This window comes from Arvicanthis niloticus, chromosome 3 (genome assembly GCF_011762505.2).
Source record: "Arvicanthis niloticus isolate mArvNil1 chromosome 3, mArvNil1.pat.X, whole genome shotgun sequence".
NCBI classification, from domain to species: domain Eukaryota; kingdom Metazoa; phylum Chordata; class Mammalia; order Rodentia; family Muridae; genus Arvicanthis; species Arvicanthis niloticus.
In genome coordinates, this window is record NC_047660.1 from 74,341,337 (window position 1) to 74,363,130 (window position 21,794).

Genomic DNA, 21,794 nt, shown 5'->3' on the forward strand with positions numbered 1-21,794 from the left:
CATTTGGTGCTGAGAAAAAGGTATATTCTTTTGTTCCTTTGTTTTGTAGGATGAAATGTTCTATAGATTAGAAATCTGTTAAATCCATTTGTTTCATAACTTCTGTTAGTTTCACTGTATCTCTGTATAGTTTCTGATTCCATGATCTGTCCATTGCTGAGAGTTGGGTGTTGAAGTCTTCCACTATTATTGTGTAAGGTGCAGTGTGTGCTTTGAGCTTTAGTAAATTTTCTTTAATGAGAGTGGCTGCTCTTGCATTTGGTGCATATATGTTCAGAATTGAGAGTTCATGTTCTTTAACTTTTTCTTTGACGAGTATGAAGTGTCCTTCCTTAACTTTTTTGATAGCTTTAAGTTGAAAGTCGATTTTATTCGCTATTAGAATGGCTATTCCAGTTTGTTTCTTAGGACCATTTGCTTGAAAAATTGTTTTCCAGCCTTTCACTCTAAGGTAGAGTCTGTCTTTGTCACTGAGGTGGGTTTCCTATATGCAACAAAATGCTGGGTCCTGCTTACATATCCAGTTTGTTAGCCTATGCCTTTTTATTGAGGAATTGAGTTCATTGGTGTTAAGAGATATTAAGGAGAGGAGATTTTTGCTTCTTGTTATTTTTGTTATTAGCGGTGGCACTGTTTGTGTGGCTATCTTCTTTTGGATTTGTTGGAAGAAGATTACTTTCTTGCTCTTTCTAGGGTATAATTTCCCTTCTCCTATTGGAGCTTTTCCTCTATTATCCTTTTTCGTGCTGGTTTTGTGGAAAGATATTGAGTAATTTGGTTTTGTCATGGAAAATCTTGGTTTTTCCATCTATAGTGATTGGGAGTTTTGCTGGGTATAGTAGTCTGAGCTGAATTGATGTTTTGATTATTATGTGATGGGAGGTATTTTCTTTTCTGGTCTAGTCTATTTGGCATTATGTAGGCTTCTTGTATGTTTATGGGCATCTCGTTCTTTAGGTTAGGGAAGTTTTCTATAATTTTGTTGAAGATATTTATTGGCCCTTTAAGTTGGGAATCTTCACTCTCTTCTATACCTATTATTTTTTAGGTTTGGTCTTCTCATTGTGTCCTGGATGTTTTGGGTTTGCATTTTGCGTTTTCTTTGACAGTTGTGTCAATATTTTCTATGGTGTCTTCTGCACATGAGATTCTCTTTTCTATTTCTTGTATTCTGTTGGTGATGCTTGTGTCTATGACTCCTGATTTCTTTCCTAGTTTTTCTATCTTCAGGGTAGTCTCCCTTCATGATTTCTTTATTGTTTCTACTTCCATTTTTATGTCCTGGATGGTTTTGTTCAATTCCTTCACCTGTTTGGTTGTGTTTTCTTATAATTCTTTAAGGGATTTTTGTGTTTCCTCTTTAAGGGCTGCTACCTGTTTACCTGTGTTCTCCTCAATTTCTTTGAGAGTGTTATTTATGTCCTTCTTAAAGTCCTCTATCATCATCATCATTAGAAGCGATTTTAAATCTGACTCTTGCTTTCCTGGTGAAATGGGGAATTCAGGACTTTCTATTGTGGGAAAACTAGATTCTAATGACACCAAGTACCCTCGGTTGCTGATGCTTATGTTCTTGCGCTTGCCTTTCACCATCTGGATCTCCTTAGTGCTACCTGTGTTGTCTCTGTCTGGAGCCTGTCTTTCCTATTATCTTGGTTGTGTCTGAACTGTTTGGGGTGGGTGTCGCTGCTGGGGTTAGATCTGAGGCCCAAGATCTGCTCAGTACTTGGGCGCATACCGGAAGGACGATGAATTTTTTAAAAGTACATGCAAATGACATGTTATAAATGTGTATTATTAAGACTTTGAAGATAAACATATATTATGTGTTACATATACGTGTTGTCAACATCTGTGTGGCATCAGGAGTGATGGGGATACTGGGGAGAAACTGAAACTGCTCGTGGGCTTTCCTCTTAGAGTGCTGATGGTTGGACAATTATGAGTCTACCTAAAGTCTTCTAACTGTATGCTTTAACTGAATAAACAAAAATATCTAGATTGGGGAAACATGTGCTTCAAAAGCTTATGCTGTTAAAAGTTACTAGAATGAATAAGTAAATTGACCTAATTTTCAGGTTTAACTCCAAGAATAGAAAAATCTATTGAACTATGGTAGAGTCAGTTAAAAGGAAAAATATGAAATTATGAGTGAACTCCTTTAAAATAGTCTTAAAAGGAAGAAAGTACTAATAAGTTTACCAAAAGAACTGTAAATTTTATGTGTTGTGAAACTGAACATTACTGAGAGAAAATAGATCAACTTAAATGGAAAGACATCGCTTGTTCGTGTTTTAAAAGATTAAATTTTTTTTATGAAGACTATTCTCTCATCATCTTTCTGTCAAAAATCTCAACTAATTTCTTAGAAGAGTTTGACATACTGCTCCTAAAATTCATATAGATACCAAGAGTTGTGATACAGCCAAAAAAAAAAAAAAAAAAAAAAAAAAAAAAAAAAAAAAAAAAAAAAAAAAAAAAAAAACCATTTGAAAAAGACTCCCACTTCCTGATTTATCAACCAATACTAATAAATACATTATGGTATTGGCATCATGATATAAACTCTGACAAGTTGTTTAATTTGGAAGACCAGAAATAAGTTGTCCTACTTATGGCAAACTGACTTTTGACAAAAGGTCCATATTATTTACTGGTCTTTTTGCTTTGACAAAGTACTAAGAACTTGTGTGACTTTCCAGTGGAAATCATATATCATGGCTGAACAAGCATTATGAAGCAGCTTCTTCTAGGGTAGTAGGAACTTGTCACTAGTACTTCCCAGATTTGGGTGAGCATGCAGCTGTGTCAGGGTAGCTCCTCCCTCAAAGACTCTGTGTAGCCTACATTTTTTATTCCAATTCTATGTAACAAAGGCTCCAGTCTCCTAAAACAGTTCCACTAGCTGAAGATATAGTTAGTATTCAAGTTTGAGTCCCTGGGAGACATGTTAAACCATTACAGGCACTATGGGAGAGGAAAATAGTCTTTTCAACTAAAGGTCCTGGGACACCGGTCTGTGAAGCTGGATCCTTAAGTCATGTGTGCAATTAACTCAAAATAGATGAAATACTTACTTCTCTGAAGATATTTAGAATAGCTTGAGTTTAGCAAAAAGATACTTAATATAATGTTAAAGAAAATAAAAGAAAAAACAGCACAGAAAAGTTTTGTGCTTGAAAGGATTGTCACCTTCTTGTACTCTGATTATAGCTGTGTATTAGATAATTTGCCTAATAGGCAGGAAGCTCTGAGTTCAATCTCCAGGAGCCTCCCCACCCACACACCCACATAAAAAGATAACTTAAATTTTAAATGTTTTCTCCTATCTGATTTAATTGAATATATAACTATTAGAATTCATTGAAAAGACCACTCAATTTGAAAACAGGCAAAGATTCTGAATAGGTTTGTCTACTTAAGAAGTTATAGCAGTAAGCTCATAGAAGGATTGGTAACATCACAGGCTATCAGGGGATCTGAAATCAGTGGTGATAAGATAGCTTTGTGTATCTGTTTAGAAAGCCTGCTATCAGAATGACAGCAATTTGGAATAGCTTGTGCCTAAATGGATGCACCAATAGACACTGCTCACGAGAATGTTTATTACAAGGTATAGCTTCTTTGGAAACAACTTTGGTAGTGCTTAAACACAGAGTTGCCAACTTATCTAGCATAAATACACTTAAAAATAAAAAGTTAAAAAAATGTGCAGAACTTAATTTTTTTTAAATTTTCACATAGTATATTTTGACCATAATTCCTCTACCAGGTGAAAATTTTCCTCTCTTTCCCTAATCCCCTCAATTACTAGTCTCTGTCTCTCTCAAAACAAAACAAAAACCTACCAAACCTAAATAACAACATCACACACACACACATAATGTGTAGAACATTTTACATTGGCAGACTACTGAGCATGAGGCCAGCTTTGCAGTGTGGTTAATATAACCCACTGATACTTCATTGGAGAAAGCTTATTTTGCCTTCTTCTCATGTATTTTTTGTATAGAGCTTCTTGGGTAGGAGTGGGACTTTGTGCCTATTTCTCCTTCTCTGCCTGTACACATTTTTATAGCAGCACTATTTGTAATAGGTCAATGACAGAACCAACTCATGTATCCCTCAGCTATTTAATGAATACAAAACTCATGGTATTCATACAAAGGAAGGACTGATACATGCTGTGTCCGTGAGTTTTGAAATTATACTAAAGCAAAGAAGCCAGTTACAAGGTATATGTTCTATATGTTGATTTTTTTTTTTTTTATTTAGAAGAATCATGTTTTTAGGGACAGAAAATAGGTGTTTTACTACGTCTTGTAAATTGTTTGGACTGTGGTCATTAAGACCTGAGGGTTTTGGGTTCTTTTTGGTCTTTATTTTAGTGTTTTCTCTCATTTTTTTAACAACATTTTATAATATCTAAATTTTATTTGATTTTTGCACAACTCTGGCTAATTGAAACACTATTGAATTGTTCACTTTCAATGAGTATGTAAATTATCTCAGAAAAGCTGTATATGGTCTAATGCATATAATTTGATTTTATATTTTTGTGATTTTTTTTTACCATAATACATTGTTCCTTTGTAAATTTTTTATTTATTTCATTATGTATATCTTGATGATATTCCAAAATATTCCCTTTGTCAATACCACTACCAATCCCAAGTAAACAGTCTTTAAGTAGTGAGATTCTCATTGTGGTTGTTGTGGCTTTTACATGGCTATCATTTTTAAATGAAAGCTTCAGTTTTATTATTAGCAATAAACCTTGACAGCATTTTTTTAAGTAAAAGGCGTACTTTTTCCTTTTCCAAGAAAATGTCTGCCAAATGTCTGAGTCTGAATAACGATCATTTGCCTGCCAGTCATAATTTCAAATAGAAATAGTTTTCTCCGGGAGGGCAGCTCCCCATCTAGAAACTCAGCCCAGAGAGTGTTTTTCCTTAGGAGGCTATTGTCCTTCATCCCCAGTTCCTGTTTTCTACTCTGAATGTGTATTTGAGGATCAATATTTAGTAAACCTCCATGATTTTTACTGCCTCTTCCAAAATTAATGACTTAATGTGCGTACATGGTTGTAAAGAATCTCATGAGTTTTAGTACGTCTCCATCCTGTCGCCCTCATTTTTTCTAAGCACCAACATCAATTTTTGCTATGAAAACCAGTGCATCTGTATTGACAAAGTCCACAACATCTTAGTATTGTGCAAACTGAGTTTTCCTTGGATTCTCCTGACAAGTTGTCCACCTGAACTACAGAGCCCCCTTTGAGATTTACTATTACCCTGTGGGTTGTTTTGTTCCCTCTGACTTTTGTCTGGCTCTACGAACTCCAGTTCTCTTGCAGCTATATCTGCATAAGTACCCTTATAATTCTATTCATTTGAACACATCTCACCTTTCTCTGGATTTTCACAGTGTCCTGCTCCTCTGTTCTTACAGTATCTTTCCTTACACGTGCAGACCTGTATTAGAGACATTAAAGTTGCACTCAGACTTTCCCTACCTCAATGACTCCACCCCAGAACTTGTCAGTTCTGCCTCCATAAACAGTTTTCTTTCCTGTTTCCTGCTTTCATGGGTTCCATGGCAGTTGGAATCCTTTTTCCTTCTATAATACCAACTAGCCTGAAATTGTTCTTTCTCTTCTGACCTTTACCAGTACTGTATGCCTATGATGCACACATACACATAAATTTTAAAAATCATATTTTTTTTAAAAAATAGACAATTTCATTGGAGTCCTTATGGTGATTGAGTTATTTTTTGTATTGTTCATATTGTTTATATCTTTAGTATTCCTTTGTCTCTCAGTGACTGTGACATTCTGCATTTACTCTTTTAATAGTTTAATACCTTCCCTTGCCTTAGACTTGCATAGGTCTCAATGCTGTTAGACAGTGGGAGTGACACCATGGAATGTCCAGTAATGTAAACATTAATATTTAGCATAATATTTCATTTTTGTGTAATAAAATCCCATTTTAGCCACAGTGATAGATATTATCAAATTAAGTTTGTGTTTTCTGTTTAAACATTTATAATTCCTCATTTTTAGTGTTTCAAGCAGTATTGTTCCTCACATAATAACAATTTTCCGTGGGATGAAAGCTAAAACACATTAGTAAATAAAAACAAGTTGTTAATTTCATGAACCTCCTCGAAAAACCAAAAAAAAAAAAAAATTCATGAACCTCAGATTTTTGATAGGGGAGAAATGATATAATGGTTATAAACATAAATAAATTAGAAGGTTGATACTGAGGGCCAGTGAGATGGAAGGACTCAACAGATAGAAACCATGGGAATATTGAGTTTAAAGGCACATTTTACAGCATAAATATTCAGATGGTGTGATCTGATAAAGAGTTTAGAGAAGCCTAAGTCAGGCACAGTACTCAGTGATTCTATCCAGTCAAGAGTCAGCGCTTGCTACGGAAGAGCTTACTTGCCCAGCTTTAAAATCCTTGCAGGTCTATGCAGTCGGAGCTGAATATCATCATCATCATCACCATCAGGAGGAGGAAGAGAAGGAGGGGCTGAGGCGGAGACACAGTCCTGGTGGCTTAGAACTCTGGAAGAGGGTCCTTGGCTCCTGTGGTTCTTGCCTCTGGCTGAATGGCAACACTGCAGAGCTTTTTAAAGGGTAGGGATATCAGGATGTACCTAGTTGACAGCAAGGGGGAGTGGAAACTGTTATAAAAGTGTTGACAAGATAGGGTAGCATGGATGGATAGTAACAATGGAGTTAAGATAAAGCAGTCAAGATCTAGAGACAATTTAAGGATAAAGCTCAGATGCTTTTCTATTGGACTGGATGTGAAATGTGACTAACACCCTCCCTTCCTCTGTAATCCTATTACATGGAATAGCAAAACAACTTATGTTTGATAAGTTGGTGTTGTATAAAATCATTCACTGGCAGCCTATTACAGTCCAAATAAATTTTACCATACCATCAAGGCCCACATACCTAGGACCTTCTGGGTTTGGGTTTTTTGTTTTTTTTTTTTTTTCTAGTTTATTTTTGTATTTTATTAGCTCTGCTGGTTTTCAGTTATTTTAATGGAAAATTGTTGTTTAACTTTGAAGAAAAAAAGAACACTGTCCCTTCTTTTGGTTCAGGAAGTTCCTTAAACTTATTCTTTGCATGATTCTCTTTTTTACATATTTCCATATTTTATGACTACCTTACTTTTCTTGGCCTGCCTCCTGCATAAGCCTTAGCAATGTTTTCATATTGGTATTCTTACACATTCTTGGGATTGGATTGATAATGTTTGGTTTGGTTTTGTTTGTTTTTTTGAGTGTGTGTGTGTGTGTGTGTGTGTGTGTGTGTTTACTTTCATGTCACACTACATGTGGAAGTTAGATGGCAACTTGCAGGAATGAGTTTTCTACATTCATTTGGGTCTCAATTCCTCAAGTTTAGCTGACTGCTGCTTTATCTGCTCAGACATTTCTCATGCCCTTTGGTCATACTGTGAGATAAGGTAAGGCTATGTTAGCCAAGCTGGCCTTGAATTGGCAGCAGTCATAGTGCCTCAGCCTCCTAATTGGTTTGGCTATCAGAGACGCATCACCATGCCTGGCTCTTGTTTCTTTGTTTATTTGTATCTTTGCTTTGTCTAGTATTTAGAATGTCCATGACATAAGGAAGCGCCTTCATAGTGTATGTTCCTATGACAACACTGTGCCTAACCTAGAACACATTCTATAAACGTCGACAGATTGAATTGGCTGACTAAGTTAATGATCAAATGAACAAACAAAATATTTACATTACATGCTGAATTGCAGTCCAGAACTCTCTAACTTGGATGTCAGTTAAACCTTGACATTTTGATATTTTCTTTCCTCAACTAGTCATTTCATATTAGTATTGTCAGATGGTCATGAGTGACACTCACCATGAGAGTATTTATTCATTCAAATCCCCTCCATTGTTAATGGCTAGAGAGACAAATCCCTAAGTTTTAGAAAATAACTGCCCTTACACAGTCGTGCTGCAAAGAAACATGTCAAGGAAATGTGACGCAGAAGCTTTGGATGTGCCCCATCCCCAGCACAGTTCTCTCTTGAAGCTGTAATCCCAGAGGAAGGGAAGAAAAGAGAGAAATCTACAGTGCGAGTTCAGGTTTGCTACTAGAAGTGTTCAAGAAAGGACTCTGTTACCATGGCAACAAATGCATGAATTTCAAGTGGAAAATTTTCAGCATATGTGACTGATAAAATTGTAGCATCCTGATTCTTTTGAGTATAGGATTGTTCCTTATCAGCTGAAAATATTCTAAATACCCCTAATGAAATTATAACTAAAAAAATTTTTTTTTCACATTTCTGTGTTTTGTCACCTTTGTGCCATTTATGTAAGGATGTCAGAGGATATCTTGCAGCACATTGATCCTCCATGATGTGAATTCAGGTATCAAACTCAGATCATCAGGCTTGATGCTAAGGTACTTTGCAGTCTGAGCCATGCATTGTCCCTAAAATAAATGTAAATTTATATGGTACTGGTTTTTATGTTATTTTTTATACTCAAAAATTATATTCAAGAATACCCTCATAAATATACTCTGCCCAAAGTCAAATATTTGGATTGATTTCTATTGCTGGGGAGATGGCTCAGTGGTGACGTGATTTTTGTGGAAGCCCAGGACTGCCATAAAAGCAGGCAGCATGCATCTCCAACCCTGTGGAGACTGAGGGACTTGGAACAAGTGACACCCAATGGCTCACATCTCATTTTAGCTGAATGTCAAGCTCCAGGACCAGTGAGAGACTCTGTCTCAAAAAAGGAAGGTGACAACCAATAAATAGAGCAGGATACTCTGTCAAGTTCTAGCCTCCAAACGTGCACACATGCATGGACAACCCATCCACATACACATGTTCTCACATGCATACTGCACAGACACAATTTAAAAAATACACAAAATTTACTAATCTATACTAGATGCTTGCTAAATAAGATGATAAATGCTTTAATGTCTCTGGTCTTCTTGGTCATAGAAAACGACTTGGCACTCTATAGATTCTCTTGTCGTAAATGCTTTCTCACCCCAGTTCAGGAAAGCTGTTAAGCTTTAAGTGCTCTGTCATATTTACAGCCTTTTATAGTGGAAGAGAACAGCAGTCGGCAATGATGAGGGAAAACGATGGCAGGTAGACTTAAAACACCATAAAGCACAGGCGATTGTGTGCAATGCCTTGAATTGAATCCTTTCTGAATGAAATGATCAGCCATATGTGCCACTCTTGTGGACCCTGTAAGAAGAGGAGAAATGTGCCCTAATGCTAACTGTGCATGAAATTGCAGTGTTAGGAGATATTGACCAGATGTTTCAATCTCGACAAATAGCTTGTTATGTGACTGAGTGAAAATATCTTTTGCTGCTTTGATCACATACACCTTTAAGGAAGGGGTAATTTAATAGAGACTGTCATAGTTCATCATCGTCAATAAACTTTGACTTGACCTTTGCCTTATGTTTTTGATGTTGTTGCTGATAGGTGTTGATGAGCAGATGTTTACTGCTTTGGGGTTTTTGCTTTTTATATCGTGTGTGCTAGAAATAGTAAAGGAGAAGGATGTCTTGGTTCTTTTTTTCCTCTCTCCTTGGTTGCTAGTTACCTGCTTCCTTGTATATTGCAGGATTCTAGGCAGATCCTCTTAGAGACATATCCACTAATTTTTCTCTAACCATTTCTTCATGTCCTGTCCTAGCTGACATAGTTTCCGTTTGCCGTCATCGATTTTTATGGCTATTTATCTTACATAAAGGATACCTTTCTGCATTTGGTATAGCTGTAAGTGATAGATCCCTAGAACAGCATTGTGATTTCCTAGGGCATATGGTTAAGGCCTGTGATTTCTAGAGAGTGAGTTACCTGCACAATGTCATCTGGTGACTCCCTCCCAAACCTGTTGGACACTCCAGGACCTACACCACTCCTTACAGGGTGCTTTTTTTCCCCTTAAATGTGTTAAACTTCTATTTTTAATAGTGAAAAGAGGTCTGTGCACAGGAGTGCAGGTGCCTCTAGAGGCGAGTAGTGCCAGATCCCCTGCACCAGGAGTTACAGGTGGTTGTAAGCTGAGGTGGGTGCTGGACACCTAACATGTGTGCTCTGCAGTAGCAGTATGTGCTCCTAACTGCCCCACGATGTTTTTACTCACACTCACTCAACTCTTTATGAAGGGTGAGGAGTATCTGGACACTTTCTAAAGTCAGTCATGCCTGCTCACTATCTTCCCCTTTCTAAGTATTTACTTATTAACACAGTATAATACTGGGGACCTTATGTTTAGTGTTCAGGTTCAGTTACCTAAGAGAATGCTTGAAACACCATCATGACACACAGCACATACTAAGTATTTAAACTTCGAATTTTGTGATTCTGGCCATTGACCTGCAGGCCTGATGCAGATTAAGAAATGGTTTCCCACAAACATACAGCCCCTTCCAAATACTCAGTAATTTGACTCACAATTATTGTTGTTGCATGCAATTTTTGGCAAAACATAGTATTCTTAGGAAAGCCTTTAATATTTCATTTACCCCAATTTTTCTTAAGTTATCTGAAAAAATATTTAAATATTTAAATATTTATTAAAATATCATTTTAGGGCTGGATTGTACGACACATAAGGGATACCCTATAAAACGAACAAAAAAGCCAAATTTTCTCTATAGTACAAGATTTAACTATGTGAAGGGACTTAGCAATTTTAGGTAGCTTGTGGAAAATATTGTTCTGAATTCTGATTCTAAAGAAAACAATACATGCCTTAGGCAATCTCTATTTAATTCATCTTAACAAAAGCAAACTTCATTATGTACAAGCAAGAAACTAATGTCAAAAAATAGTGGTAGGGATCATTTTTTAAATCTTGTTGGGATAGATGTATTGCCCACTTGGTAGAAATCTTGACGCTTCAAGGATTCTGGTGAAAGTGGGATTTAATAAAACTTGCAGCTGATAGGTCCTCCCCACCACTTCAGGGGATGACGGCTACTAGCCCATGAACACAAAGGAAACGTAGTTGAAAAACATGGATGGTTTGGAGGGCCCATAAGTATGACAGAAATGATAGACTTCCAGGATCAGCGTCAGAGAGGCAGATAGACTTTATTTAGGGTGAATCAAAGGCTGTATCATTTTTGGGAAGGAGGTAGGGATTTCCAGAGTGGGCTTCTATCATTGGCTTAGGGTAACAAAGAATGCCTCCTTTACATGGAGAGGCTTTCTGGAAATTCTAAGTGCTTGCTGAACAGGTTATTTAGAGAAAGAAAGTTAAATCTGTAATCTCGCCAAGGCTAACTGACATTCCCTAGGTATAGGGTGTGGTCAGTTCAGGCTCTCCAGACAATGTCAGCAAATAGGAAGCCCTGCTGGTAAAGGGAGTCCTCCATTTTGTGCCAAGCTCAGAGGAGCTATCTAGACATGGTAGATTGGGACTTTGATTAGCAGGGTTTTCCTGCACAGCTATACCAGATGGTGTACTTTTGTTGTTACAGGTTTGGTTTGGGTTTGTTTTGTTTTGTTTTTTGGCTTTTTTCAACATTATATGTTGGGGATAAATCCTGGCTGCCTATTTCTGTTTATCTGTCTTTTAATAATTCAGTGAAAGTTTTAGATGATATAAGCTGTTGTTGACAGTCATAATTTAGGGTCTTGGGAGATGGCTCATTAGTTAAAAGTGCTTACTGCTCTTGCAGAATTGAGTTCCCAGCACACAGATGGGCTGTTCACAAACACAGGTAACTCCTGCTCCAGGTGACCAGATGCCCTCACTGGACCTAAAGAGCAATCTGCACTCACTTTCACATAACCTTGCACAGACACACTAGTATATACATATTTAAAAATAGATCATTTACACAGTATTTTTAAATGAGATTAAACTTCTTTCGGTTAAAAAAAATATTTTCCTTGTTAATTTTTGCAGTCCTGTGACCTTGTTTGTTTTGTTTGAACAGAAGTCATCCTTCCTGGTGTTTCTGTATTCTTTCTATATTCCCTCTGTCCATGCTCCTCCTGTCAATAGCTGTTCCCTGTAGTAATTTCATGGATTTTCTAAACCCTCTCCTGAGAAACACACCGAAGTTAGATGCCAAGTGTCTGGGTAAGACGTAATCGAGTGGGTAACGGTGTTTACCATACAAATCTATTGACATGAGTTCAGAACCTGCTTAATGATCAGAGATAAGCTAATGCCTAAAGTTGTACTCTGACCTCCACATGTGTGCATGTACAAACACACAAGCTCACCATGCATCTCCAAAATAGTAACCTTTAAAGTAAAAAAGAAATAGTGGTGATGTTAGTGATACAGATAGTGTAATTGAAACAGTAGTAATTATAATAATTAAAATGTCTTCTGTCACTTTTATTGACAGATTCTATACTGAACCTGAATCCACATAAGTAGTTATATTATCAATCACTTCTCTATAAATAGAGCATTCAGTATACTTTGTGTTCTGTAGCAAACTAAAAAAGTAAGCCAAAACTGGTCTTTAAAAAGACAGAGAAATACTGTGTGTGTGTGTGTGTGTGTGTGTGTGTGTGTGTGTGTGTGTGTGTGTGTGTTGCTTGTGTTAGAGGCCTGCTCTATTGAGGAGAAAACATTTAGGAAGCTCTCTCAATATAAAGTAGATTGAGGGATATCAAAGCTGAAGGCAGGGGAATACCTAAAACATACTTGGTTGTGTTTCCTCTAGAAGATGAGAGTTGAAGAACTGTTAATGGGTACATTGACAGGACATGTTTTTGAGAAGCTGGAAATGTCCTGGAGTTTGACAGTCGAGATGATCATATATCTTCTCATACACAGGGGAAATGTTATGGTATATATGAATATGTTTCCAGTCTACGTGAAAGAAGCCTGTGTTCTGTTGGATGGAGCACATCTACCCACTGAGCTGCCCTGCCCACCTTGCTCTCAGCCTTAGCTGCTGTCCATCATGTGATGGATGCTTACTGCTCTTTGCCAGTTTTGACATTTCATTCTTTTCAGCTTTGCTTTTCGGCTTTCCTGAAGTGACTCCTGGTTTTTCTGTCATAAAATTTCTTGTGTCTGGCTTATCACTCAACTATTTTAGTGTCTGTGTGTCATTCTTCATCATTTCATTATGAATTAAATTAAAGCGTATGGCATTATCTTAAAAGTGACTGGCTTTCAGGCGTCGTCGGCAGTTATAGTTCCCTAAATATTGCAGTTAGGTGAAGATAGAATTCATCTGAAAGATGAAGTTAATATTAATAGAAATCTTTGAATGTGTTGTTAAAGACTCTTAATGTGAAGCTCAGTGTGTCATTTATTCAGCACCTACTTAAGGTTGGTGGTAAATTTACTCTGTCTGGTTCCTTGTGTTAATAAGGGATGGACTTTTATACTCCCATTCATTTGCTGAGAAACCTCCATGTGCTTTATTACACCTACAAGATGATGCCTACTCTTTGTATTAGTGATATTTAATTATCTGGCCTAGGCCGATATTTCTCGCTATATTTTTCCTTCCTAAACAGTAGCTCCATTGTTACACCTCATATTCCTTTATTTATGTTTTTTATTAATTTTTGTTAACACACATCCTCGCTTTCCAAGCTGTGCTCCTGTAGACCCAGTACGATCCTGTAGCAAACTTAAACAAAATCCCCTGAATGTTTTGTGAGACTGACATGCAACCTGCTAAACTAACAAGGCTTATTCCTCCACAGGATAGTTCAGTTTTTCAAGGGCAGCACAATGACATCTGCGTGACACAGAAGAACCACTCCTTCAGAACTTTCCCATTTAATATTAAACCAGTACATTGCTTTCAGTGTCTTCATAAGTACTTTACAGAACCGCATGTGTTTGTTTCTGTGATTAAAAGGCCATACTTAAAGGTCAAGGTGATGTGCTGAGCGAACATGCAGATGAACAGTCTAGGCATCAGGCTGTGGGGTTTGCAGTGCCCATGAGATAACTGTTAGAAAAATTGAATTTTTTTGTTGGAACTAGGAACACCATAATAAGTTTCATAAAATACACGGTATGCCATGCTATATGCCTCTCTTTGAAGTTTAGCACCCATTCCAAAGACTCAGGCAGGACTTTTAAAGACAATTGATGATATCACATGTTTGGATACTTTTTGTTATCCCTTCATTGCAATTAATATCCTTCCTGGTTCTTTTGTAGTACTATCTTGGTGTTTCTATTTAAGTTCCATTAAACTAATTCATGTATTTATACCAATAACAACTACATTTTCTGTTAGGCCATTCTGATTCTTAAAGTATTCACAAGATTATATATTTTATAATTTAATAATTTAGGCTTTAGCAGCATTGATATCTGTCAGAATGATACACATCCTAGCTTTTGCACATCTAACTCCTATTTTGCATTTCATCAATTATGGAATCAGCTTCTTCATTCCTTTAGGTATCCTATAGAGGCATTGGTTAGAAGTGCATTGAAACTACATATCATTATTGTGCTACCTTCCTTTGGAGTTATAAACAAACATCTATTCTTGCCAGATAGGATACCTGCGGACAACAACAGATCAAAATGATGATTCCATCAGAGTACCACTAGACAAACCAAGAGTTCATAGGGCTTACTTATAGGAGCATGGGACAGAGTTACTTCTGGAAGTGTCACTGAAATGCCCCATTCACGGTAGATGACAGACTCCCAAAAGCTATGTATTTGGAGAAATTAATCTTCCACATTCTCTATCCTCTACAACAGTGATTCTCAACCCTTCAATATAGTTCTTCATGATGTGGTGACGTTCCCCCATAATAAAATTATTTTTGTCACTACATCATAACTGTAATTTCACTACTATTATGAACCATAATGTAAGTATTTGATATAAAGGATATCTGATGTGTGACCCCAGTGAATAGGTCATTTGACCTCCAAAGGGGTCACGACCCACATGTTGATAAATGCTGCTTTAGCACCTCTAGAAACTATATTTTGCCAAAGATCACTATGCAGCCCAAGAAGATCCTAAGCTCCAGATGTTCCTCCATTTCAAGTGCTGGGATTACAAACATGTACCACCATGCTTACTATTATGTTTTTTAATTCAAGAGTATTCATGTAGATTCCTTAGTATTCCTTGAATTGCTAAAGTGTACATAGGTAGTAGGTTCTATGTAACCAGAATTTTAAGAGTTACTATAATTTTAACTTACTGTTCTCTGAAGTAAGTTTTCACAATTTATTCTCCTGTGTTTCTTTCAGTGCATATTGATCTGTACTAATTTCGCTGAGGAAGCAGTTAGACATTTGCCTCCTGGTAGTACATATGATGTCAAGGTCCCATCAGGGTCCCCTCTGTCAGAGGCCCTGTTTATTATCTAGTATCCATGACTCTTGTGTGTATATCTTTATGGTTTTGTTTTTTAGCTGTCCACAGCACACAGGTACTTTCTCCACATCCTCACCAACACTTATTATTTTCTCCTCTTTTCATAGTGTCATGATTACTGTTAAATGACATCTAATTAGGCTTTTGATTTATTTGTTTGTTTGTTTGTTTGTTTTCCAGATGGTTTTTTAGTACTGTTGAGCATCTTCATGTGCTCATTCGCCATTTGGGTAATTAGAAACACACCTATTCAACATTTGGGTAATTAGAAACACACCTATTCAACATTTGGCCATATTTCATTTGAGTTATTTGTTTCATTGTGGTGTTGTAGAAGTTTGTTAGTATTCTGGATATTAACCTCTCATCAGATACATAACTTCCCTTTTGCTTTATTGATCATTCCTTTTGCTGTTCAATAGGTCTCATTTGTTGTTATAGTTATTTACTTTTGCTTTATTTGACTTCCTTTTTTTTCCTTGAGTTTTTTTAGAAAATATTGACAAATTCCATGTCTGGAAGCTTTCCTGTGATGTTTTTATTCTTGAGTTTCCTCTTTTATAACTTTTCTATCTTCACGAGATGTGCTAGAGAATTGTCTACACACATGGATCTTTTTTGTTTTGTTGTTGCTATTGTTTTAGGGCTTGTTGCTGAGGTGGAGTTTGAAACCTTTGTCCAAATACATGCCTAAGCTTTATCTATATCCCTTGGTTTTGAAGACTGGTTTTCTTGTGGAATTTAGGCTGATCTTGAACTCATCCCATTGCCCCAGACAGACTCCAACTCTCCACTCTCTTGCCTTTTCATCCAAGGCTAGAGTTACTTAGATGGATTGTCTCTTCACCTTTTCCTTGGTTTGTGTGTTAATGTGGGTTCCTATCAAACAAGTTCATCCAGTTTAGTGGGCAAGTCTTCTGTACACAGACTTTGTTGATTGTAGCATTATTTCATGTAAAATAGAAATAAATAATTGCATCTGTATTGCTGTATGTGCATTTTGAGGACATACCTCTAGAAAAAGTACTCCTTGTCATCGGGCGGTCACTTCTGCAGGTTCTGTTACCACTTTGCTTATCTCTATTCCTTTATCTCTAAATGTATTCCTGTACATTATACATGTATGTTTGTATAGATAGATACATAGATACATACTCAGTAGTTGTATACCTATTTGTATATGTAACTAATATACTCAGTATTTGAATATATTTGTTGTTTTTTATTTATTGACATTTTATATGTATGAGTGTTTTACCTTCATATGTATTTGTACACTACAAGCATGTAATACCCATGGAGGTCAGAAGAAGGCATTGGATACATTGGTACTAAAATTATAGACAGTTGTGAACTGCAATATAGGTGTTGAGAATTGAACCTGGGTCCACAGCAATTGATCTTAACCACTAAGCTATCTCCCCAGCCTCCTGTGTTGGTACTTTTTTTAGTTCATATACAGAGAATTTTTAACAACTTTATTTGAAACAAAAAGAGATGTCCTCTTTAGAATCACTAATAAAGAATGAGAGGCCTCAGGGACATGAGCTACTTTAAAGAGTTCAAATCAATGAAAACCATGCATATTATAAGAAATCCATCCTTCCAGTCTGGGCCCCAGCACTGAGTAGATCCTGGGTGACAGCTCTGCACCCAATCTCACAGAACCCAGAGGAACCGCACCTCCCAGGAGCTCTAACCTGGGCAGTATCTTAGAATTGTATATTGCACAATACACAGCCTTGGTGTATCTACTCATCAAGCAAGCTGAGCAGACCTGCTCGAACCTCTGATGTCCTGGAATTCCAGCTGGATGCAGTGAAGACACAGCTCAGAGGCTTATCAATTTACTCTCCCCCCCCCGCCCCCTGCCCCTCTTCTAATATCTCAATGCCCATAATCAACTTGAAGAAGTTAATAAAGAGTTGGCACCCTATTCCCTGGGCTTAGGGACTGAGGTGGTTAATATTGGGCTGTCTTTCTAGGGGAAAGTAGTGGTTTTGTTGGAACAGGGAGGAATAGCTAGGATTTATTGCATAGTCATAACCTATTAGTAGAAATCTGTATAATTATTATTAAGATGAAGTTATAATTTCTTAAATGGTACGAAATTTACTTTGATTTAAAATTTAAGGTTTTCATTGGTACGAGTTTCTTATTGATATAAAAGTGAGATGAATATTGTTACTCTCATAGGCATTGTGCCTATATAACACATTTAGGAATACAAGGCTTAGACCCAGTCCTTCTTTAACTTTTTTAATTGATTTGAGATGGTTAGCCTGGTGAGTTAATGGCCTATAGCAAATTCATGGCTCTGAGTTTATTGCTAGGGTATTTTCTATATTTTATTTAGAAATAGCTGAGCGGAGTTAACCGACACAAGTCCAGATTGCCTTACATGGATAGTTGGTTTTCAAAACATCAGAAGTCCACAGAATTGACGTTACAAACATTTCTGTATTAATGTTCATTTTGATTAGAGACCTGTCTGCTCCTGACAGCTTCCTGTCGTGGATTCTAAGAAGAAATTGAGCATCTTTGGAGTTACCCCAGTTGTGGTGAGACAGCCACTAGGCAAGAATTGCCTCTTTTCATCTACAGACAAATTACTGTCCAGAAAAGGACACACTTGCAGAATAGTCGACTGATTATATCTGCCAAGACAGAGTAATCAGCCCTCAATAATTCTGCATCACTAGGTCTGTCAGATGATCCTGGGCCAGAAGGCTGAAGATTGGATCCGCCAAGATTTTATAGTATAGGGACTGTGCAGGTGTTCAGAGGTCTCTATAAATTGACTAAGTTTTAGAAGCTATGCTTTGTGCTTCCCATAATTTCAGTTAACTCAGTCATTCTGGATTTCTGGTGGGGTTGAAGACTTATAGTTTCATAGCCATCTCGGCTATTTACTTTGAGAGAAAAGATTTGAGAGGATGATTATCAGCTGACATTCATTCTAAAGCCAAGAAAAAAAAGCCAGGTTCAGAACTAAGTGTTTTAGTTAGGAGAGATGACAGAGGTTCTGGTTAGTCAACAAAATGACGGACTAGGTATTAGGTCTATCTTGTACCTTACTGATACAAATAGGCATAATTATGCTCTAATTGTATTTTGGGAGAAAAGTTTTATTTTAACAGGAAGGGTGATGTGTAGGAGGAGCTAAGGTGGGGGAGTAAGGAGAGGAAGACAAGGGGTAATGAGAGAATGAGGAGAAGGAGAGGAGGAGCTAGGAGAGAGAGAGAGAGAGAGAGAGAGAGAGAGAGAGAGAGAGAGAGAGAGAGAGAGAGAGAGAAAGAAAAATGGAGGCAGATGTTTGCGTGTCTCTGCCAGTCAAAGATATTTGGTATATCTAGGTTTGGTTATTGGGTTACACTTCTGATTGCATGGGCATCTTGTTATTGAGCATTACCAAACTTATAAAACCTTTGATTAACATTTTTTTAAAGTTACTATTAAAAAAAAAAAAACAGAACCTATTAGAGATACTAGAAAAAGAAGGGAGAGAAGCCAAATTAAGTGTTTTTCATAGGCAATTTAGAACTTACAAAACTACTTTACTGAATATAGAACAGCAATATACAAGAAATAATGATAAAATTAATGCACAAAAGGTGATTGTTATTTTATTGTGCTAAAATAATTTATCTAATTGCTTATTAAATCAAAATAAATTATTTTTAAAAATTAAAAAAAGAAATCATAATGAATCATTTACAAGAAAAATATTAATGTTTATAAAAATCACATTAATGACATGAGATATTTGTAGTTAGAATTTTAACACATATATGTTTACAAAATTTTAATATTCATATATGTATATAATGTTTTGCAGCAAATATTCCCCAGTTCTTTCCTTACCTCCCCCTACCACTTTTTGTTCTTCATGTGCCTTCTTTCTCTTTTGTCTGTACATGTGTAGGTGTAGGACCATCTATCTACTAGAGCATAGGTAGCCTCTCAGAGAGCATCCCCAAAGAAAGCTAACTTTTCCACCCCAGCAGTAATTAATTGCCAGTGGTTCTTCAGATAGTGGAGCTGCTTAAGCCCCTCACCAGTACTGTGATTCTGGCAGTAGTGAGCTCCTGGGGGTCGTCCTCACTCAGCAATAGCCATAGTGAATGTGTGCAACAGCCTGCCATATGTAAATACTGCTGGTTCACTGCCTGCTCTTTGTGGATGATTCCTGAGTTGTGGGATAGGGTGTCTCCTTTTTGAGATATGCATTCCACAGTATCTTATTCTCTGTCCTGTGCCTTAGCTAACTGCCATCTACTTCCTGTGATCGGGCTTAGAAATCCACCTTCTGTCCAGTTCTGAACACTTCTCTTTCTTTTTTGGAGTTGAGAGAGAGGGTTTCTTTTTAAGATAGTCTCATTTAGAACCAAGGCAGTTTGGAAGTTTGAACATTTAACTCCTAGCTCTCCTGCCTCCATCTTCCAGGTGTTAGAATTTCAGGTGTGCAGGACCATGCTCAGGTACCATTTTGGATTTTAATTAAGCATTATCATGTTTTAGCATAATTTATGTATGAATTATTTCATGAAGTATAAAAATATTTATTACCACAGCTTTTAAGTGTTGCTTATTTTAATGCCGGGCGGTGGTGGCATACGCCTTTAATCCCAGCACTTGGGAGGCAGAGGTAGGCAGATTTCTGAGTTCGCGGCCAGCCTGGTCTACAGAGTGAGTTCCAGGACAGCCAGAGGTATACAGAGAAACCCTGTCTCGAAAAACCAAAAAAAAAAAAAAAAAAAAGAAAAAGAAAAAAAGGTGTTGCTTATTTTATCTTGGATACTATGCTTAGCTTTTCATATGCACTTATTATATTATTTCAGTAAATCTTCACCTACCCTATAAAGCATGTTTTTGTCATTTCCCCATTTTACATATTAGAATAATAAGCTGTAGAAAAGTTAAGTGATGCCAAGATGGTGGTTCATCTGTAATCCCAGAATATAGGAGCCTGAGACAGGAGCACAGCTGTGAGATTTAGCCTGTGTCCTAAAGTACATTGGCACTTAACTTTGATATCCCTATAAATAGCCAGCATTTGATTTAACTTCTGAGTTCTAAAGACCTGTTCTCTATGTCTATCCACTGAAGTGGTCCACTCTGTGTCTATCCCTCGTGTAGTAGAGTAAGACATGTACGGCTGTTTTGTCAAGTTTGGTACTCTAAGCGGTAGTATGCATATTGAAGTTCCATTCATCATCATTACAAAGCATGCCTTTCATGTCAGCACCCATGACAGAGTCCTGAGTTATCCATTCGGTTTCTGACCCATTCAGTCATTTATGTTCCTGTTTTTCAGTGGATGATCCAGGAGCCACACAAAGCAGCAACATTCTTCGGATGCATTGGGATAGATAAGTTTGGGGAGATCCTGAAGCGTAAAGCTGCTGACGCTCATGTGGATGCTCATTACTATGAGCAGAACGAGCAGCCAACGGGAACGTGTGCTGCGTGCATCACTGGTGGCAACAGGTCAGTCATTACCAACCTGGAGCACCCTCCCACAGCTGTGTAGACACCGACGAAACAGTTTGAACCTCACATTACTTTAATAACCATTTTTAATGTTCAGTAAACCCTTCTTCCTTTCATCTTTCTTACCTTGTATTTAATTAACTTTTGTACTATTTAAGAATTTCATGCATGTATGTAATGTGTTCTCTACAGGCCACTCCCCTATTCTTCTCCAGCCCCTCCCTTCCCCTGCTGCCTTGTGCAGTTTCAGAAATTTAGATTTTTGGAAAGTATGTGTATGAGAGTTTTGCGTATTTGTGTATATGTGCACCATATATGTACTTGGTACCCATATTGGTCAGAAGAGAGTGTCAGATTTCTTGGAACTGGAATTATAATTGGTTGAGAAGTATTTTGTGTGTGATAGGAACTGACTCCTAGGTCCCCTCTGTAAGTGCAACAAGTTTTCTTACCTGTTGAGCCGTCTTTTCAGCCCACTAGTTCTTCTGTATACCCGTGAAAACCACTCAGTGCCACCTGTATGTGCACAGAATGGGAGTAGCTACTTCGAGACAAATTATCAGGGACTACATCCCTGAAGAACACTGACTCTTCCTACCCCAACTGCCATCAGTTGCCAGAGGCTTCTCAGCCAAGACTGAAACTTTATGAACCTCTCCCCAGCCCATTCTTGAACTGTGGCTGAGTTGATCTTGTGCAGGTCACATGCGTACAGTTATAACCACTGTGAGTTCAAATGTGTAACAACTTCGTCATGTCCAGCAGATAGTATTTTTCTATAGACATCTGTTGCCTCTGGCTTTTAAGATCTTTCCACCTCCTTTCTTGATGATTCCTGAGCCTTTGGCAAGGTGAGATAAATCTATTTAAACTCGTTTATATATGTACACATATTTTTGGGAACTT

The 21,794-nt window shown here is 37.2% G+C and overlaps 1 protein-coding gene across 2 annotated transcripts in view; it reads left to right on the top strand.

The window, feature by feature from the left end:
- Adk (adenosine kinase) overlaps positions 1–21,794 on the top strand; it is a 391,595-nt gene that overhangs the window by 163,022 nt on the left and 206,779 nt on the right. For both annotated transcript variants that reach the window (XM_034497484.2, XM_034497485.2), the window contains exon 5: positions 20,713–20,885. In XM_034497484.2, the coding sequence (XP_034353375.1) occupies positions 20,713–20,885 (173 nt within the window). The remainder of the gene's footprint in view (positions 1–20,712; positions 20,886–21,794) is intronic.